General features: G+C 43.8%; 2 protein-coding genes across 5 annotated transcripts in view; one reads left to right on the top strand and one right to left on the bottom strand.

Moving 5' to 3' along the window:
- Window positions 1-34: 34 nt before the first annotated feature.
- Window positions 35-1,462, top strand: SS18L2 (SS18 like 2). Its single transcript, XM_059481264.1, has 3 exons — window positions 35-163; window positions 270-346; window positions 913-1,462. The coding sequence occupies exons 1-3, from the start codon at window positions 95-97 to the stop codon at window positions 998-1,000; spliced, it is 234 nt and encodes a 77-aa protein (XP_059337247.1). The 5' UTR covers window positions 35-94; the 3' UTR covers window positions 1,001-1,462.
- Window positions 1,463-3,916: 2,454 nt separating this feature from the next.
- Window positions 3,917-20,660, bottom strand: part of GARRE1 (granule associated Rac and RHOG effector 1) — a 58,977-nt gene continuing 42,233 nt past the window's right edge. For 2 of the 4 annotated variants that reach the window (XM_059481643.1, XM_059481642.1), the window contains exons 8-14: window positions 16,550-16,647; window positions 14,085-14,210; window positions 12,633-13,612; window positions 9,230-9,392; window positions 7,814-7,948; window positions 5,730-5,808; window positions 3,917-4,971 (exon numbers count right to left, since the gene is read on the bottom strand). In XM_059481643.1, the coding sequence (XP_059337626.1) occupies window positions 4,657-4,971; window positions 5,730-5,808; window positions 7,814-7,948; window positions 9,230-9,392; window positions 12,633-13,612; window positions 14,085-14,210; window positions 16,550-16,647 (1,896 nt within the window). In that variant the 3' untranslated portion in view covers window positions 3,917-4,656. Of the gene's footprint in view, window positions 4,972-5,729; window positions 5,828-7,813; window positions 7,949-9,229; window positions 9,393-12,632; window positions 13,613-14,084; window positions 14,211-16,549; window positions 16,648-20,660 lie in introns of all 4 variants that reach the window. The other 2 variants (XR_009419355.1, XM_059481644.1) reach the window with 2 other exon arrangements.

Genomic DNA, 20,660 nt, shown 5'->3' with positions numbered 1-20,660 from the left:
TGTTGCGCGGGGCGGGCGGGGCGGGGCGCGGGGCGCTTCCGGCGGCGCGTGCGCGGCCAAGGGGCGGGGCCGCAGCCCCTCAGCCGCAGCCGCCATGTCCGTGGCGTTCGTGCCCGAGCGGCTGCGCGGGGCGGCCGAGGTGAACCAGGACACGCTGCAGCGGGTGAGCCACACGGGGCTGGGACGGGGCCGGGGCTGGGCCGGGACCGAGCCCTGCCGGCCCGCTTGGGGCAGAGCTGGGGCGGGCGGTGACGGTGTCTGTGCCGCAGCTGCTGGAGGAGAACGACCAGCTGATCCGGTGCATCGTGGAGTACCAGAACAAGGGCCGCGCCACCGACTGCGTACAGTGAGTGACCGACGGGCGGGCAGGGGGAGCCAAACGCGGCTGGAGCTCCTGGAGCTTTCCTGCCGCCACCAGGAAGCTGTGGCCTTACGAAGGGATTTCCCCAGAATCGTTTTCAGACGCGTATGAAGCACAGATGTACACTGCCGCCTTGCTCAGGGTGTTTGCTCAGTGCTCCTGGGCCCGCTCTGCCCTCCGTGCCCGTGTGTGCGCACCCAGCCGGCGGCTCTGCCGCTCCGGCACCTGCGGGGAGCGCTGCGGCTGCTCCGGCCAGCCCGGCGGGCAGCTCTGAGCTCCTGCTCCGCTGCGGTCTGCGGCTGTCAGGCTGCGAGCTCCGTGCCCTCCTTCCCATCCAAGCTGGGCGGTAGCACATGCTCGGCTACCGAGTGCAGCTCAGTGCCTTATACCGGCCTTCAGAATGAGAGGAACACTAATTTCCCCCTGATTTACTATTCTAGTTTGCTTTCTTTTTCCCTAACTGCAAATACTGATCAGAGTACACGAGAGCGAGTACGGGTAGTTGTCTAGAAAAGAACGTCTTCCAGACCCTGCGTTTCCTCCTCTCACAGGTACCAGCATATCCTGCACAGGAACCTCATTTATTTAGCGACAATTGCTGATGCCACCCCGCCCAGGACGCAGAAGCCTGTTGACTGACAGCAATACCTGGATATGAGCAGTGCTGCTTTCAGAGGCTGTAGAAATAGTTTAGAGTCCTGCTTTGAAAAACAAGTTGTGGGTTTGAAAAAAGCAGGTAAAAAGTGATCTGTATTTGTGTGTTTAAAATGTGAATGTAGTTTTCAGTGTAGTATTAGGCCAGCTTTTCCCCTGTTACTGTAACTAACACAGCTTAAGAATGATAGTTATCACATTCCCTTTTCCTCTGAAAAACTCAATTCAGTGTACTTCTGGGAATAGCCTGGTTGTCAAGACAGCACTATGGGAAGCAGAGCCCATTTCATGAGTAAGGTTCTATAATAACAAGGAAAATGTTACCTTAGGTGACTCCTGCCTTCAACATGACAAAGATGGGCATGTGTTCCATATATAAACGCAGTAGACTCTTGTATCCTGTATCAGAACAATTGTGCTAAATAAACTAAATATGTTCTTTGTAAATTGTAGTATATTCTGAATTAATATAATACATTAACAAAAGAGCTGCTCCGTGATTTAGTCAAACAAAAATGTTAACTTTCCTAGGACTGGTGGGATTGCCACACCACTCAGCATTATGTGTAAGGGAGAAACCAAGCTATTATTTTAGAAGCTTTTGCCCAAGTTTATTAAGGCTTTTTCTCTTGCTTGATATGCTCTGTAAACAAGTCAATTCTTGCACAGTCAGAATGGGCTCATGTGCTTCCTTAATACTGTCAGCACTGCTGGCCAGCTGCATGTATGCTCCTCTCCAGTAAGGGAAAGCAGCTTTGCACACCCTGCATAAGCATTCCAGTGCCACAGTTAACACACGCTGACTGAACAGCCTTGGTCACAGCAGAGGGGACAGAGTTTACTTCTGGCTTACTACCATCAGACTTACTGACTCTAAAAATTCAAATATTGTGATTTTGGCAATGTTTACCTGCACTACTGGTTCAAAGATCCTGCTGAGGCATTGTCTGTACTACATTCTTCTGTGACATCACCTGAGAAAGCACCTTTAAAGATTGGACTGTGCATAAAGTTCATTTTTATATGATAGAGTCAGTAAGTAGGCAGTTGACAATTTTCAAACTGTTAAATAATCCCATGTTAATGTAATAAGATCTTTACAAACCGAAGTTACAGTTTAAGGTGCTGCTCATTTTCAGCAAGGTGCATATTTTAAACAGGTATGACCTATTAAATGTATATCTTTAATAAAGCAAATAGTTTACTTTTACAGAAGCTTTAAAATACAAACTGTACAGTTCCAGTTCAGAAGCGTTAGCTATTCACAAGAAGCACTGCAATAAGGGTAAGTTAACTAAGCACCAAACCCTTGCACTTGGCAGTGTAAGTGAAGTTTAAGGGCAAGACTCATTTGCCAAGTGCAACAATTCTTAAAATTACCAGTGTTCAGAACAATCGGAAGCAAAGGACAGAGTAGCACCCACGTGGTCAAAATGCAGACAAACTTTCTTTGTGTTCACAATTCACTTATGTAGGTCCAGAAACTTGCCAGCATTTGTAATTATGAATAAACTGCAAAAACTATAGCAATCATTTTGGCACTTGTTAGAAAAAAAGTTCAAAATTAAGTTGTTTTCATTAACTTCCATTTTGGTCAGTATGAATAACCAAGTAAGTACAACCAAATTTGGGATTTAATATTAGATCTAAACAACAAGATTTAGGAAACTCGAAACCATTCATGAAGTTAAATAACCACTAACATTTTCAGTGGAAGGTTTTCAAAATCATAGTAGTACAGACCATTAACAATTTACAGACAGAAGCCACACTGATTGTGCAAAGCACATTACTGTAAAAAGTCTATGTACAGCAAACAAATCTTTGTAAACATGGTAAGTATGAAGTTTCAGAAAACATGGTGACAATATCATAAATACAGGCAACATTGGCATCCTCAAACAGCACAAAAGGTAACAATCTGGGCCTGCAAATAGAGCCCGTCACCATACAAACAAAAAAGGTGGATGGGTTTTAAATACCCAAATGTTTAATAGTTTTAGTGTTGTGTATACTTTTTATTTATATATATATATATATATAATGTATTTATTTTTTGGTATCTTCAGATATAGATGTACTTAGTTTGTAAAACCAAAACCAAAAAATGTGCTTTGTCTTCATTGAAAAATTATGTAGTTAGAACTAATAACCCATTTTACTAGTAGTTAACATATTAGAATGATATGACTTAAGAAAAATACAAAAATAAGATTAATACTGTCAAAACTCTTATACCAGAAAATATTGTGGTTTTTAGACTCTTTCAAAGATGAAATATGAAAATTTAAATAAGCTCTAACTATATAAAGAATCTTCTGTAATCTCAATTCATATACAGTGGGATAGGTATACATATTTACCATTGTTCTTGAATTTGTAAGCACCAGTCACTCGCCCCCATCCACTTTGGTTGGAAGATTATTCCTAATTCCACAGGTTCACTTAATGGCACATATTGACTGCAAATAATTACTTTATCCTTTTAAAAAAAATAATGTTCTTTTAACTAACTGCTACCCCACATTTCAGTTTTACTATCTTCTGAGCCAGCTCACAATTTTTAATCAACTGTAGCATCTGAAATAAGACTTTAAATAAATGCAAGTAGTCTCTTAGGCTTTGCTTTCACACACTGCAGGAGCACCTTGTGGAGAGTGCCTTTGGCCAAATGCAGCCAGAGGGCAGGGTCTGTGTGAGAACCAGGGTCCCAGTGTCCACACAGGTGTGAGAACCAGGGTCCCTCTGTCCACACAGGTGTGTGAGAACCAGGGTCCCTCTGTCCACACACATCTGGAACCAGGGTCCCTCTGTCCACAGAGGTGTGTGAGAACCAGGGTCCCTCTGTCCACAGAGGTGTGTGAGAACCAGGGTCCCAGTGTCCACACACATCTGGAACCAGGGTCCCTCTGTCCACACACATCTGGAACCAGGGTCCCTCTGTCCACACACATCTGGAACCAGGGTCCCTCTGTCCACAGAGGTGCCATCCATGTCAAGCAGCTCAGGTCATGTTGACAACACAAGCCTGAGTGGTTCTGCTGATCTTCACCTAAAGGAAGGAAACTACCACAAAACTCAGTTTTGTGACTGTTTCTGCAGCAGTTCCCAAATGAACTCGCTTGTGTAGCACAGGAAAAGCTGCTGTTGCACTTCATTGTAAAAAAGCTGCCCACAGGCTGTAATGGAGAATACAAAGGTTCTACAGCTTGTCCTTTATAAATTTAAACACAGTGTTGAGCAAAGTGACCACTATATATTTGCTTCAACATATTCAATGTGTTTCAGTAAGATGTTTTAACTATAAATCTATATGAAAAATAGCTATAAAATACAGTGTTTCTTGTATGGTAGTCCTTCAGCAGTTCTTTTTAGAAAAAAAAAATGTCTTGAAAGTAAAGGCAATTACACATTTTTAAAAGCATTTCTACATCACAGTTTTGGGCTGTTTCATGTACACCAAACATATTGGCCATATTTGCTCAGCACTGTAACTCAGTATCCGAGAGTTTGTCTATCTCACCCAAACCCCCTCAATCCCACATGGAGAGAGAAACAGGATAGAGCCAACACAGCACTGTGAATCAAAGTAACGTGATTTCCATTTGGCCCTGTGCCGCATTGTGCAGTAGGAGCAGCAGTCAGTACTGGTGCAGGTAAGATGGTCTGCGCTCATGCTTCACTGGGAAGGATTTAAAGCCCTTGTTGATCTGTTTGTGCTGGGAGGCCTGCTGGGACTGCTGCTGCTGCTGGGCGTAGGCGAAGCTGGAGGAGAGCCCGGCGGGGCCGCACTCGGTGGCCCACATGGGCGACTGCAGCATCTGCATGGTGTCACTCCACTGGCCCACGGGGCTGCTCATGGGGTACAGTGACGTGCTCTGGCTGGGCAGCGTGCTGGGCACAGAGCACGTGTGCTGCCACGGCGCCTTGGGGGGCCACGTTTTGGTCTTGTTATCCTGAGAAAGCAAAATCAGTTAGGGTGCTTTGGTTTAACAACAGGACGCTGCTTTTTTAGACAATACTTAACGTCACCTTATCACCTCCTTGAGATATTGTCACAAGATTAGTTTATGTTTGCAGGGGTCTGAGGATGAGGGAAGAGATGAGGATCTGACTCCATGTTTCAGAAGGCTGATTTATTATTTTATGATATATATATATTATATTAAAACTATACTAAAAGAATAGAAGAAAGGATTTCATCAGAAGGCTGGCTAAGAATAGAAAAGAAGGAATGATAACAAAAGCTTGTGGCATGGACAGATAGTCCGAGCCAGCTGACTGTGATTGGCCATTAATTAGAAACAACCACATGAGCCCAATCACAGATGCACCTGTTGCATTCCACAGCAGCAGATAATCATTGTTTACATTTTGTTCCTGAGGCCTCTCAGCTTCTCAGGAGGAAAAATCCTTAAAAAAGGATTTTTCATAAAAGATGTCTGTGACAAACCCAAACTGATGCCTACATATAGCACTCTCAATTCTTAAAAGTCTGCCCGTTAAAAACCATTTACGTAAATGACTTCCAATTTTAATAAATTAAGCTTGGTGGCTGACAAAAGCACCTCGTGCTACTTGAGTGCAGGTGGTTTAGGTTTTCAGTGAAGTAAGCAATCTGGAGATGCAGATGCTTTCCCAGCCGACTGCCTCATGCACACCCACCCCAGGTGCCAGCAGAGGAAGGGACTGAGCCAAGCCCCGCTGAGCTCACCTGACTGCGGTCATCTGCTGCAGAGAGCAGGGGAGGCGATGGCAGCGTGCTGGGCTCCTGCTCACCACTGCTGTGTTTTCTGCAGGAAGAGACAGACACTGACTTGTTGGTTTAAATGAGTCACCCTCATTAATCTGCCACTGGCACAGATCAGCCTACAGCACTGTTTTCAGAAACACCTGGTTTCATGTACTTTTCATTCAGTACAGGTAAAAGCAACAATACAGAAACTGTCAGGGACATGACAACGCAGTAGTTCTTCGAGCTACAGATTCAAAATTTCTGTAGAGGTGAAAGGAAGCTTTTAAAGAAAACTGCCAGAAATTGTGTTTTTACTTCTGTTACTTGCTCTTATGGCTAGGTTTCTTTTGGGTTTTTTAAAGTATCTTTTCTGAAATAACCTTACAGGTAAGGCAAAACACCAGTTGAGGAAGTGAAACATCTGCTGAAGCACAGTTAATTTTACTGAAGAAAAATGTTCTACCTTCAGTTTAAATTTGTGACCTAATACCTAGTTATCAAATAGAGGTCCCTGACTATATGTGCATTCTGGAAGATGTTTTTGCTTGGATTTTTTGGTCCTTTTTGTTTGATTGGTTGGGTTTTTTTTAGGAGGAGCAATTAAGGGAGTGGGTTTAGATTAAAGCAGAATCTTTTATTTCATCCTTTTTGTAAAAACCCCAATCAGCATGCTCCAATCAGGCTCCCATAGGTCAGCAACCCTTTGCAGGTCACCTTTAGCTCACTCAGCCCTTCTGCCTCCTCTTAGTGCCCAGCTTTAGCTCTGGTCTGTTGTCAGGCCTGATCTACAGAACACTGCTCTTCCTACAGGTAACAGGAGACAGCAGTACTGTGACTTCAGCTGAGGTTTTGGGCAGTGAAGCACCCTCTTTGGGCACTTTCTTCTGCCCTTTAGAGCACTACATAAACCACAGGCTTTCCTTCTTGCTCCATGATCAGTCTCCAGCTATCTACTGGTGACATAAATCACCCTTATGTGTTTGTTTTCCTTCCCTCCTGCTTTTTTGTAAAAAACAAGTAATTACTACTTTTTCTGTGACTGTTTATAGATGGCTCTTTCCCATTAATTTCAATTTAGCATTCATTGAAGCTCAGTTTTTGTTCCCTCCCTATGAAGTCTTGGCTAAGTGTAAAGATTCAGAAAGTAGCTAATCTTATCCATTTCTGGTAATGCATACAAAAATAGCTATCCAGGTAGAATCTGTGAGAAACTGGCACTGACTTTTTTTCATTCACCAAAAAGCAGACAGACAATCTTGTATCTATGTATTGACTCCAAATGACTCTGTGACTGTAAACAAATATTTGGCCACTTATTTCATTTTTAGAGAAGACTGAAAAATAGTTTGAGAGAACAATTCCAGGTTGGAATTGGGTCGGTATTCATGCTTCATCTTGTTCCTTTTGTTACTATTGTTCTGACTACCCTCTGCTGTGCAATCACAGATCAGGTTCCAAAGACACCGAGCCTCCAGCCCTTTAGAAAAGCAGAATTGCTGTAATTCACACTACTGATAGAAGTGGCCTGTTCACAGCTGAAAATCCTGGCTTGGTTTTTCCATTACTGAAATTATTTACAAAGGCAATTTGGCCTCCTCTTCCTGCTGTGAGACACAGAGAACTAAGCAGGGGTGGATTTCCCACTCCCAGAACAGCAGCACTGAGGTGAGAGGAGCACACCAGGTCAGCAGCAGCTTCTCCCCAGTGCCAGGGCTGCAGCCAAGGCACCCAAACCCACCCAAAGGTACGGCCCAGCTGCAGCCAGGCACTCCACAGAACCAGTGAGGATCTCATAAAGCCCCAGGAAATGGTATCCAAAGGAGAACTCTCATGCAGGAGGGCCCTCTCATGCCATAGTGGCCTCAGTAAGGGCTGGCTGTTTGCACAGTGCTGGTTTGTACAAGGAGAAAGCTGCTAATACAGCTCACATCACCATGTAGCACACAAACTCATCTTTGTGGAGACTTGTCTCATTTCCAGGAATTTCCTTTGCTACTCAAATGAAATTACATATAAACAAAAGGAATCTTACAAAGTGGTCCATTGCTGTTCAGTTTGCTCACCTCCTCTGCTTTACAGCAGCAACGAGGTCTGGCCCTGAGAACATGGAGAACAAACTGTCTCCGTTAGCTGAGGAGGTCTCATCGCTTGAGCTGGCAGAGTCTCCTTGAGTACCAGACCAGCTGTTTGTCACATCACTGCAAGACAGAAAGTTGGATTAGTCCTTGTATTTACTGTGCCTGTCCAGACTGTGTGCCACAGTTGTGCTGAATCTTTGTCACAGGTGATACCTCAGAGCACAACATTTCAGCAACTGGTAAAATGTGCCAGTAATACAGGTACTTCCACTAGTTCTGAGTGGTCACATTAACTGCTCTAGGTGTTACAGCCTCTTTATATACATATAACTACAATAATTATATCAATTAGAAGCACCTCTCCTGTTCAGGAAGGAGAAACAAGTGATGCTTGGGTTTGGAATCACTAAGTACTTGACTTTTTCACTGCAAAACTGAGCTAGAACACATATCCATACTGGTTTTACACCAGATACTCACTGCTCTTACATTATAGACAAATGGACAGAATCTTGAAACACTTCTTGTGTAGTAAATAGTTATGAGTTGGAAGATATTAAAAACTACAAATGTACCTGCTGTGAGGTACCTGCCTTTTAGTAGCAGGATTAAGTGGCTAAAATCTGGAAAACTGATTTCAATCAGGCACCACGACTTTGACAGCATCACTTTTCATCAAAACTAGGTCTTAAAGATGTTTTCAAAGTACTCAGAGAAAACTCTCCTGAATACATCTGTGCTATAGATTCCTTATTTTTGTTTTACAGGTTTTAATCTTTCTTAATGGATGCTCCTCTGTCAGATTAAGATACTTAATATTCTGCTTGTTTGATTTGTGTATATTGATGATTTGTTAATAATGTATGGATGTAAGCTTGCGTCGTAGAGGGAGGACCCTGGTTACTCATTCTAGCATTAATTCTCCTATTTAAATATAGGTTAGCCTGTTATTGGGAGGGAGTCATAAAGTTCTTATACTTTTGTAGTGTAGAGCTTTAACACACTCTGTTGATGGCTGCTTGAGGGCCCACAGTGTAATTGGGAAATTAATAATTATCCGCTCTGCAACTTTGACAGCATCACTTCTCATCAAAACTAGGTCTTAAAGCTGTTTTTAAAACACTCAAAGAAAACTCTCCTGAATACATCTGTGCTATAGATTCCTTATTTCCTCTGTGGGAGTCCCAGTCAGTATCCATGCCACTCTAAGGATGACATCAAGCACGTCAGTGCCTTGGATCAGCAGAGCAGGCAGGGTCACATTGCTCACTCTGAACAGTGAAGTGCAGCTTTCACAGATGCTGCAGCAACTGAAAAACCCCCAGTATTCCCACATTCTGCCACGTCTGGGTGCAAAATCAAGTCCCACAATAAAAGCATGCAGCCTGTGCAGTCTCTTACCCCTCTGTGAAGTAGTCAGGGAAGGGCCAGGTTTTGTGGGGATCATCAGGAAGGGGCCAGTTGCGCGCGGTGCTCGGGCGCCGGACGTGCTGCGCTTGCCTCTTCTGTTGCATAGCCTGGTTCACCCCAGCCACATAGCGAGCAAACTCTGGATCAGAGCCAACTGAGGGAAAGAAACCAACAAATCCATTGCTGACACTTCCAGTGCTTCAGGTCTGATCATACCCCACACCACAGTAATTTGCTCCCTGCTGACAAATGGCAGCCAGCAGTGGATGGCTCTGCATGGAGCAGTGAAGAAAGTTTTACAAAGTTTTACAAAGATGAGTTACACAGCATCCACGGTGGATAATAGTTATCACATGGAAGTACACCTGCCCCTTGCATTCCATCAGGGAAATTGTGTTTGTACTATGATGGTGTCTATGCTGAAAGGTCCAATATCCAGACACTGATGAAATGGACACTGGACATTTATCCACACACGTGAAAAACAACAGAACAGTTACTGTAGTTGATACCAGAGTGCAACATGGTTTCCAGCTATGCTGTGAGCCTGCTCGGATCATACTGGAACACAAGAGCACCAAAACTGCCTCCTTCCTATAAGGATGAGACAATTCTGAAAACATTTGGATTCTGACTACAAAATATCTCAAAATAAGAATTATATTTACAAAAACAAAGCAGTAATTTAAAAATTCTTCCATTCTCAACATGCTTTTTGTGTCCCAAGTATCCAATAAGAAATAAGCACACTCTTGAGCAGACACAGCAAAAGCCTCAATCCAAAAGTGTTTCAAATGCTCCACTGATCAGAGCAAGCAATTGCTGTATTCAAAAGACTGCTGATAATGAGTCACTAACTGAATTTCCACAGCTTCTCTTTCTTTTGACTTTTTTTTTCTTCTCTGAGAAAAAAACTTGGCAATCTGACTGGATTTATGGAAAATGTCTAGACTAAAAGCACAGTAATTGCAGTGGGAAGTACTGAGCTGCTGGCCTGCCAGTCTCAGCTGGAGATGGAGTGAAGACTGAAGAACATGCAGCAATCCTGCACAGCTCACAAAGCAGAAATCTTTCACCTGACACCTCCCTACATTCAATTATTGCATTTGGAAGATATGTTTCCTAGTTCTCATTTGGCACATCCAGAAAAGACCTCCACAATGTTTTGCTGAATGCAAATTAAATAGACAGTGAAGAAAACTTTGTTTCTCTACCTTCTTTACTAAGCAAGGGCTATCTGAGAGCTATCCAGGAACAAAACATCCCCAGTGGTGCCTGTTCTCCCTCTGAAATACCTTTATGTCTATTTAAGATGAGGCTGGAAGCCAGACAGTTCCTCAGATCTAAGAATAGAGTCTAGATGGATTCTGAAGGACATCCAGGCTTTTTTACCTGTGGACAGCATTAAATTTTAAAGTGCTGATAATATTCAAAATAGAAGCTTATGTTAATTTTTACCTCACTGAAAACATCAGGTGAACAGGTTTTTATCAGATAGTTTTTTACTCCAAAAGATTTGAGTTACCAACATTCCTTCTATTAGTTCTTATTGCAACATTCCTTCATCAGGTTCTTAGTGATGACTAAATACTACAAAATACATTGTTGGGACTAGTTAGGTCCTCAACATAAAAAGCCATAAATTTCAGTTTTATAAATTCTTAATCAGCAGTTTTGCATCTGAAGAGAGACATCATTTTCAGACTCTAAAAGTATTTATCAAGAAAGTAATGTGTTTTGTTTCAAATGAGAAATGTACAGTCCTAGGAAACCCTGGAAATGAAAAAGTGTTCTGGTTTACAGCTTTTTGTACAACACTAAAGCTTAAAATGCAGATTTCTACACCACAGCTCAACCTGGCAAGTTCTATGAAGAAAAGTTCTTTCTAGTGGAAAAGTATTCAGTTAGAAGGATTTTTGTTTGATTTTTGTTTTTTAAATGCCAGATCTGTGAAAAATACTGTTTTTACTTATCACTAACAGAACCACAGAAGTGTGTATCAATCCACTGAGCACCATTTATGGACCTTGAGTAAGTCACCTTTCCAGGTACCACTTTCTACATCCCTGACATTCATCAAATGGAACACGAGGAGTTTTTTGTACAGCTAAAGGAAAATACTACAGAAATAGAATGGATTTTCAATGCTGAGAATGTCAGTCCTCTGCATACCTGCTTTCTTTTCCCACACACACATGGGCTTAGTGCTTGCTGAGAATAATTCTGTCCTTCCTTAGAGGCTGTGATAATCCTTAAGTCTATACCCTAAGTCTGTTTAACTAAGGTGATGCTAATTCAGACTTACACTTATTAAGCAACAACGTAACTATGGTGGCTATTTTTGCCATAGAAACTCCACTAATTAATCAAGTAAGTTGACAAAATAACTATCATAATTATGAGTCAAAGGAGCTGCTTTGAGACACCCACACATTCCAGACACAGACGAGTGCAATGAGCCCGGGAAACTGAGCCCTGCTTTGATAAAAGGTTTCCCTGTTCTCTGCTCCTCCCTCAGGCAGCTGCCATAAATGCACACTCCAACATTCCTGCAGCTGTGTTCCAGCCCAACAGAAGTTACATTTACAAGGTAGCAGCTGTGAAAGTTGTTCTTAATGCCACCATCAGAATCACACAATCACAGAATATCTGAGTTGGAAGAGATCCACAAGGATCATCAAGTCCAGCTCTCAAGCCAATGACCCACATGGGGATTCATCTCCTCTTAAATTCCACAGTCAATTTCTTGTCTGTAGATGTTTGTTTATGACTCTAAAATTTTATCTCAATTCATCTATATTTACAATTTATTGGTGGTTTAAACACATATGGCAAACCTCATGGCACTTGCTCTTTAGTCTCTAATCTTTTGACATCCAAACTTTTCACTGCAGAACCAGCTGTAGAACAGGAACCAGTATGACTCCCAGGGAACTGGGGAGCAATGGATGGAAAATGTGGGGATATGGGAAAGATGCAACCCAGCTGTATCTCCAGCTTACAAGACTGCTAAAGAGCAGGAAGAATAATTTTGAGGAGAGGGAACACACCTGAGTTCAAGAGTTTGTTTTGAACAATTTTACAAACTAAGTATAGGAGGAACATCATCTGTGAGTATCTTTTCAGTACTCTGGTGTGCTCCATATGGGAAAGGTCAGACTACTACAAGCGGTACAAGAAACAAGAAATTGGTTCCCATGCTTGGTTATCAATGAGTTTTCAGATCATCTTCTGTTAAAAAAGCAAATTAGCACACACACAAATCCCTGCTTGCACTGATCAGCACCCTTACATCCAGTGAGCACAGGGAAGTGACAGTTATTGCCAGCAATATTCACAGAATTCTTTTACAAAGAACCCTTACAAAAAGCATAATAAAGGAAAAGACACACACCTGCAGGGTCAAAAGGCAGGATTTCTCCCAACATCCCAAACACTCCATCAGTTTGGTCACGATTTGGCCACGTGTTGTTTCTAGGTCCTTGTGGTTTCTGTCCTAACATCTCTGCCATCATATTGTCCATATAGGTGCTGACAAGACCCAAGCTGTACAAATCAGAGCTTAAATCTGAAAAACCAGGATTGTTCCACTGATTTATATGAGACAACCCAGCTCCAACAGCCGGAGCTTGCTGCTGTGAAGAATTACTGAGCCATTTGGCAGGTACACGTTGCTGTGGTCCAATAGGTTGAAGCAGGTGTTGGTAATACTGCATTTGCTGCTTTTGGGACTGCTGCTGGGACAAGCCTTGCTGAGGAGGATGCAGTGGGGTGTGAGACACAGACTGTGGCTGCTGTTGAACCGCTCCCGACTTCTGTTCTGCTGCTGTAGAGGACGCAACAGAGTTCCTTCTTTTCACCATCGGAGAAGTCTGCTGGGATTTGCCCATGTTAAAACCAGACAAGAAATCTATAACATCCTGCATTTCTTGGTCAGTTGGTAAATTCATACCTTTGTCATCCTTGCCATCATCTGCTTTGAAGAAGCTGTCCCGCCTCTCCCCGAGGAAGCCGTTGGCCAGCGGGCTGGCTGAGCTCTGCGCTGCCTGCAGGCCATCGGCGCTCCGAGGGAAGCTCCCCATGCTCAGGATGTTCTGCAGCCGTGCGTCCATGGCCGAGGGCATCTTAGCTTTCTCCTCTGAGCTGGAACTTATGAAGACATTTTTGGAAGGTGTGTTGGGGATTGAGTAACTCCCTGTGTTACTTGTACTGGTGCAGGAAGTTTTTTTTGTAAACCGTGAAGTCAGTTTGGAAAATGTCTTTTGCAGACCCCCTGAAGATTTGCTTCCATTCCCCGCTGGCATGTCAACCTGGCTCCCAAACTCTGAGATTTCACGCTGTAACTGGATCTGGATACAAGGTAAAGCTTGCTCCCTGCATCAACAAAAAACATGTATGTCAAACCACCTGAAACATAACTGAGTTTGTACTTTGGGGGAAAACGTGTATTTCAGTAATAGCTCAAATATAGAAACAACACCAAGGACTGCCAAGTCCACCAGCTACTTCTTAGGGTAACAAAGCAAATTATTCCTCATATTTGCAATACTTTCCACTCCTTAAATTTTAGTTGTGCCTCAAGACCTAAATGGAGACGAATTTAATATAAATCAAGTGTTTTTGTAAGAGAGAAGCAAATACTTTCTAACCCTTGGATATGCTGCTGGTTTGGTTTTAAGCAGTCTCCTGCATCTCTGGATGTACCCAGAAGGTATCTGTGGGGATTAACAGTGCCTCACTCTCAGTCTGATTCCTGTTTTCCCTTCTGATGAGCTGGCACTATCAAACCCCTCAGCACAGATTATTCAATGACGACAGCTTAGTTTGAACTAGAAAAGAGATGTACCTTCCTTCCTTCCACCTGTGTATATCAAACACAGCAGTGTAGAGCACATCCACCAGCCCCAAAGTTTTCTCTGGATCCAGACTCCTCTGTAGCAAAGACATCGTTGCTGGATCTTCTTTCAGACACCTGTCATCATTAAGTTTAAATTAGAAATCACAATGCTCATTTTTTTACATTGAACAATTCTACCACATCAGTCAGAATACAGAAGGCCAATTGCTGCACTCCTGCAGAACACATGGGAATGCCTGGTGGTTCCTGGGCTGCAGCCTAAGCTCTGCCTGCTGTGGAACAGAGCTAACCTAACTGTGAGGTTCAGCAGTACAGTGCACTGAACTCATCACTGACAAGAGCTCTGTAGCAGGAACAGCAACAAACACAGAACACACAACACTCAACACTCCTTTCTGGAACACGGCAGGAGCCTGAGACAACCCCACACACACCGAGAGCCTGAGCGTGGCTGGGTCCGTGTGGGGCAGGTGATGGCTCCCACATCCCAGAGATGGCTCCCACATCCCAGTGATGGCTCCCACATCCCCCAGCGTGGGGCAGGTGATGGCTCACACATCCCAGAGATGGCTCCCACATCCCAGTGATGGCTCCCACATGCCAGTGATGGCTCCCACATCCCCCAGCGTGGGGCAGGTGATGGCTCCCACATCCCAGAGATGGCTCCCACATCCCAGAGATGGCTCACACATCCCCTAGCGTGGGGCAGGTGATGGCTCCCACATCCCAGTGATGGCTCCCACATCCCAGTGACGGCTCCCACATCCCAGTGACGGCTCCCACATCCCAGAGATGGCTCACACATCCCCTAGCGTGGGGCAGGTGATGGCTCCCACATCCCAGTGACGGCTCCCACATCCCAGTGATGGCTCCCACAATCCCCAGCGCGGGCCGGGGGTCCCTGAGCGGCACCGGGGCTCGGGCCGTGCCCCCCGCGGTACCGCCCAGCGCCAGCAGGCGGCGCTGCCCCCGGCAGCGCGGACACCCCGGAGCTCCGGGACACGGACAGACAGACGGACAGACACACACTCACAGACACTCTCCTTCCTTCTTCCCCTCCCCTCCCCCCAGGACACTCCTTCCTTCCTTCCTTCCCCCGGCAAACAGCACCAGGACATAACAGCACACACGCACACATACATTCCTTCCTTTCCTTCCTTTCCTCCCTTCCCCGGGGACACAGCACAGGGACACTCCTTCTTCCCTTCCTTCCTTTCCCCGGAACACAGCACCAGGACATACACCATACATACATACATTCCTTCCTTTCCTTCCCTCTTTCCCTCCCCCAGGACACACCACGAGGACACTCCTTCCTTCCTTCCTTTCCCCGGGGCACACACCATGCATTCACATACACATCCCTTCCTTTCCTCTCTTCCTCCCCTGCCCGGGACACTCCTTCCTGCCTTGCTTCCTTCTGCACACAGCACCGGGGCTCTCCTCCCCCCCGGGCCGTGCCAGCAGCACCATGAGGAACTGGCTGTCTCTGTGAGGAGTCCAGTGAATCAAATGTGTTGTACTGAAACTCCTAACAGTGCCTTGTTACAGACACATTTTATGAAAAGTCTTTTTTTTAAGATTTTTTCTCTTGAGAATCTGGGAGGCCTCAGGAACAAAATGTAAACAATGATTATCTGCTGCTGTGGAATGCAACAGGTGCATCTGGGATTGGTCTCATGTGGTTGTTTCTAATTAATGGCCAATCACAGTCAGCTGGCTTGGGCTGTCTCGGTCAGACACAAACCTTTGTTATCATTCTATTTTTTTTCCATTCTTAGCTAGCCTTCTGATAAAATCCTTTCTTCTATTCTTTTAGTATAGTTTTAATATAATATATATCATAAAATAATAAATCAGCCTTCTGAAACATGGAGTCAACATTCCCATCTCTTCCCTCACCCTCAGACCCCTGTGAACACTGTCACACTGCTTCCTTCCCAGTTAGGGACCAGAGCTGCCACTGCCTCCAGCTCCCACTGCTCTGAGCAGGAGAAATCCTCCCAAGCTGCACCCAACCATCCTTTGCTAGGCAGACACCAGAACTGGCAGGAGCAGCATCTCGTGGAGCCCACAGGTCCATGGCTCACAGGATCACCCATGGATCAGCCCAGTGAAGGAAGAGCAAAGGCTCTCACACAAACTCAGCCAATTCTTGGCCTCCCTGAGCTCCAGCTGGGACCTCCAGGCTGGAACATGACACCAGGACTGGCAGATTATTATTTTTGAAACTTTCTCTTTTATCATCAAGCTTTTACATTTCCTACAAGTCTCAGTGCCCCAGCACTGCCCCTCTTGCCTTGTCTCCTACAGAGGAGCCTGTCAGCAATGGAGGTGTTCAACCAGTGCAGACAGAGGAGCTTAAGGAAGCTGTGCCATAACTGTGCATGTTCTCTATTCCATTTGTAACAATTTTCCCCAGTCACAATCTGCAGTACAAGATTTTTATTTACCACGTTGATGGAACTTGCACCACTATTCTTGATCCTTCTAAACTTATCTGAGGAGCATAGGCTTCTTTATTTTCAATCTGTGCCGTGTCCACAACCACCTAGCAAATCAAATAAAATAAAAGGGAAACAAATTAAGAATTAATGATTTTATTACCCCTGTAGTTAAACTCTAACAATCTCCCCTCCCAGTCATACTACACGTACAAAAAAAAAAAAAAAAAAAAAAAACGCAAATAAAACCAAACCAACTCACAAAATCATTGTAAATTTACTTCTATTTTAACATAAAATTAGTTTAGTGCAGAAACCTGTATTTCAAGGACTCAGTTCTTCTCAGTTACACCCTGTAGTAATGCATCACTATGTTGTTACCAGCTGCTCCACCTCCCTGCTGGCAGTTCTCAGTATTTTTGAGAAGCTTAGTACAGTTACTACTTTAGGAGTTCCCAAACACCTACTCAGCAAAATGTTTTAAATCATTTCACTGTAGTGCATGGTATGATATAGACAAGTAATATCCAGCCAGAAACCCTTCAAAATAAACAACACAACTCCTCCTTTTAAGGTTATAAAATTCCACACCAACATTTCTCTATTCTACCTAATGAAACTGTACTATTATTAATTCCTGATTAAATAAAGAGAAGAAGAGTGACTGTTCAGTTTGTTGGATTCTGAGCCACCTGTAAGACATCATGAAGACATGAAGAGGAAAGTCTTGAAGACCAACCCTGTGTCGTGAACCTTTCTTTTTAGGCAATGGAAAAGGAATGGATTCACTTCAGCTTCATTTAGCCTTGAATTTAGTGACAGTAAGACAGTTTAAGATAAGTAAGATAGTAAGACACTTTAATTTAGTGATAGTAAGTTCCATATTTGGTTTGTGCTTTCTGTTGTTGTCCAGGCTGTGTGGGTTGGCCTTTTTGATAATTTCCATAATTTCCTATTTTGGTCATGCAGAAACAGCAGCTTTTTGGCAGCAGTCAGCAGTTGTGCTTCAGTGGCTGGCAGATCAGCTGCACCATTTATCCCTGAAATGCCACAAGTCCCCTGGTGTAACTCAGCCTCAAGGGACATTACTGACTTTGTTGTCATCACCCAACCTACACCAGGTGTCTGTTACTGGGTATGAAAAAATGTGAAACAAAATGCTGGGTTTCTTCTCTCTCACTTTAACAAAACCATCAAATAACCCTTGAACATAATTATTTCCCACCTTTCAAATATTTTAGCATAAGGCCTTCTTTTTCCTGCAGTTGATTCTAAGCCTTTGCCCAGGTTTATTTAATTTTAAACATGTCTAAGCACAGTGACAAAAGGCCACACCATCATCCACCCTTGAAAATACCTCTCATTTTGTAACAGGACAATTCCAGCAGTATTTTCTTGATGTTTGTATATTTTAGTTTTATTTAATTTGTTAATCTGCAATTCAGTCCTATTGCAGGGGTAATTTATGACTCTGATTACACTTAATAACTGTTAACAGATCACTCCTCATAACTGTGCTAAGGAGAAATGAACTCAGGAGTGATTGTTATCAACTCTCAAGAAAAATACAGTTTGCACTCAGACCTGAGGTCAGGTAAAACTCTGATTTGTGCAGGTCTGAGTCAGGTTCTGGCTGTGGTGCATGGTTGGTGCCCATGGTCCAGGCTTTGTTGGGGTGTTCCTTCCCCTTGTTTCTTCCCTTTGCAAAAAGCTTCACATTTCTCAACATCTGTCAGAGTCAGGAATCTGGGATTTAAACTTTGCTAGGTGATTTAGTGTTCCTGCAATGCATGTTGGTGTTTGCTATGCCTACTTGCACAAAAAAAAGAGTTTTATCTGCTAACCTCTGCATGAGGCCAATTGGAAGTTTTATTTCTGCTGATCCTCTGAATTCAGCCATTTGAATGTACATTATTTTTATTCAAACATGCAGATTTCATCAGCTGACCCAAATCTCAAAATGCAATTCTTATTACATACAAGTTAAGGTAAGAACTGAAAATCAGCACTTCAAATTATTAATGTTAAAAAACTACAGCCCAAAATAACCAAGCACACTAAGTCACAACTCATTGTGTTTTCCACACTTAATGAGTCACTTCTTAAAAGGCCCAAGGGCACAGGATAGGCTAAAAGCAGTGAGACTGCCAAGGAATGTTTTTTCCAACTGGGCATTTAAGATACAGATGCACACAATTCTGAATGAATGCAGAGAGCCCAGGATCTGAAAGCAGCACAGCAAAGCCTACATAACACTGTGCCATGACTCATTTATCTGCCTTCTTCACAAAATAAACTTCAAATGAACACATCCTCCCTCCCCGCCTGGTGGTGCTTGGAGAACAGCTTCCTGTACCTCAGACATGCATTGTTCTTGTTGTACAGGTGCTTCCTCTCTGCCTTCCACCCAAAGAACCCTTTAAAGACCCAAAGTACAATTTCTTGTCTCTGCATGAAGCTACATACAAGCAGAACTGGATGTTGTAAAACAAAGATGGCACACAGTTTGTAAAGGAAAACCTCAACCCTCATTCCCTTCTGAACTGTAACAAATCCAAGAGAGAACGAAGCAGAGCAGGCTTGCAGGTCCTCTGGCATGTGCACAGCTCATGATGTGCCTTTGAAGAGAGAAGCCTGCCACTTTCAGAACCTGATGTTCATGCAAAAATCTCTGGAGACATTCAGGACACAACACAAGTGAAACTCCATAGCTCAGCACTGCCATTTGGGAGAATGTGTAAGCAAGTTTTACAGTGACACTCTCCAAAAGTGATGACAAACCTGAAGAATGTCAGTGCTCCCATTAGCAGCGGGTCTAACTCGTTCTGTCTAGACTGGGGGACACCAGATTTCCAAATTCCTGACTCCAAAAGTGCCACTCCTGAAACCCCCCGGGGCAGGAGCTGGGTGTGCACAGCACTGAAACCCCTGGAAGGAAATGGAGGAAGGTGCAGCATCCTGCCAGGCTCTGCTCCTGCAGACACTCAGGAGCCACAGCTGCTCACACACAGCACTCCAAGGGCTGCTGAGAATCTCCTTCCTCCCTGGCCTCATTTCCTGCACCTCACTGCTGATCCCAGCATCCCACCCCAACTGTGGCAGCTGAAGGCACAATCCCATTTAACCCTATCCTTTTTCAAGCCCTCCTTCTATTTATTAGTATTTAATATACATTTTCTTTCAAAACACCAAAGCAGAAATTTGATAAATCCTGTTATTCTACAGTTTCTCTGCCCCTGCAAAAACAACACCACCACCTTCTTGTGGCTCCTGTAAAACTTCTCAGCCAAAGCACTGCTCTCCCCTGCCCTCAGCCCCTGTGTCTCAGTGAAGGAAGGACTGACAGCAGAGGCACTGCTGTCCTGACACTCACGGTCTGCCCCTCTGATTTTATGAATTCTATACCACCATTATATGAACAATCAGTTGAATTCCAGTATAATTTCAATCTACTTCTCTCACAGGTATTTATTAAGGGACTATCTAATATCTAGTATCAAAGGGATGCTAAAGCAGAAATATCTGGCAAATTCATCATTCCAAATTTATCATTCAACATTACTGGAGAACCTTTTAAAAGCACATGGTTTAATTTGCTGGGATGGCAGGTCTAGGTCACCTAACCAGCTGTGTGAATTTGTCTGAAAAACAGACTTAAAAATATGCAGCTATTTGGGTCCTTTAATCACAAATTAATTCCAAAGCCCTCATGGTCCCCCATCACCTTGAACAAGGAATCAGCAATGAACCAGCAAGCAGCACTGTAGGTTAAGGACAATTCAAAGAACACCTGACAAAACTATCACAGGCTACAGTGATATGTCCTTGCATTGCCTTCCTATGCTGAAGGTGCAGCCTCTTCCCCTACTCACAATAATCCAAAAATCCTACAAGTCATGCACAAACACTTCACCAAGTGCAGAGATTGCAGTCATTAGTAATGGCAGCACAAATGCATTTTCTTATCAGAGTATGTTCCAGGCATCTCTTTTTATCAGCTGCTAAGATACTGTAAATTCCACTGGTTTTCTTCCCCTCAAGAACACAAAGTCTACAGCAGGATTTAACTCTCCTGTCCTCTGCTGGAGATGTCAGGTAGCATTACCTGGGGCAGAGACTT

The sequence above is a fragment of the Ammospiza nelsoni genome, chromosome 13 (assembly GCF_027579445.1).
Source record: "Ammospiza nelsoni isolate bAmmNel1 chromosome 13, bAmmNel1.pri, whole genome shotgun sequence".
Lineage (NCBI taxonomy): Eukaryota > Metazoa > Chordata > Aves > Passeriformes > Passerellidae > Ammospiza > Ammospiza nelsoni.
Note: the sequence above shows the minus strand (reverse complement) of the source record. Positions and strands in the feature narration are given on the sequence as shown.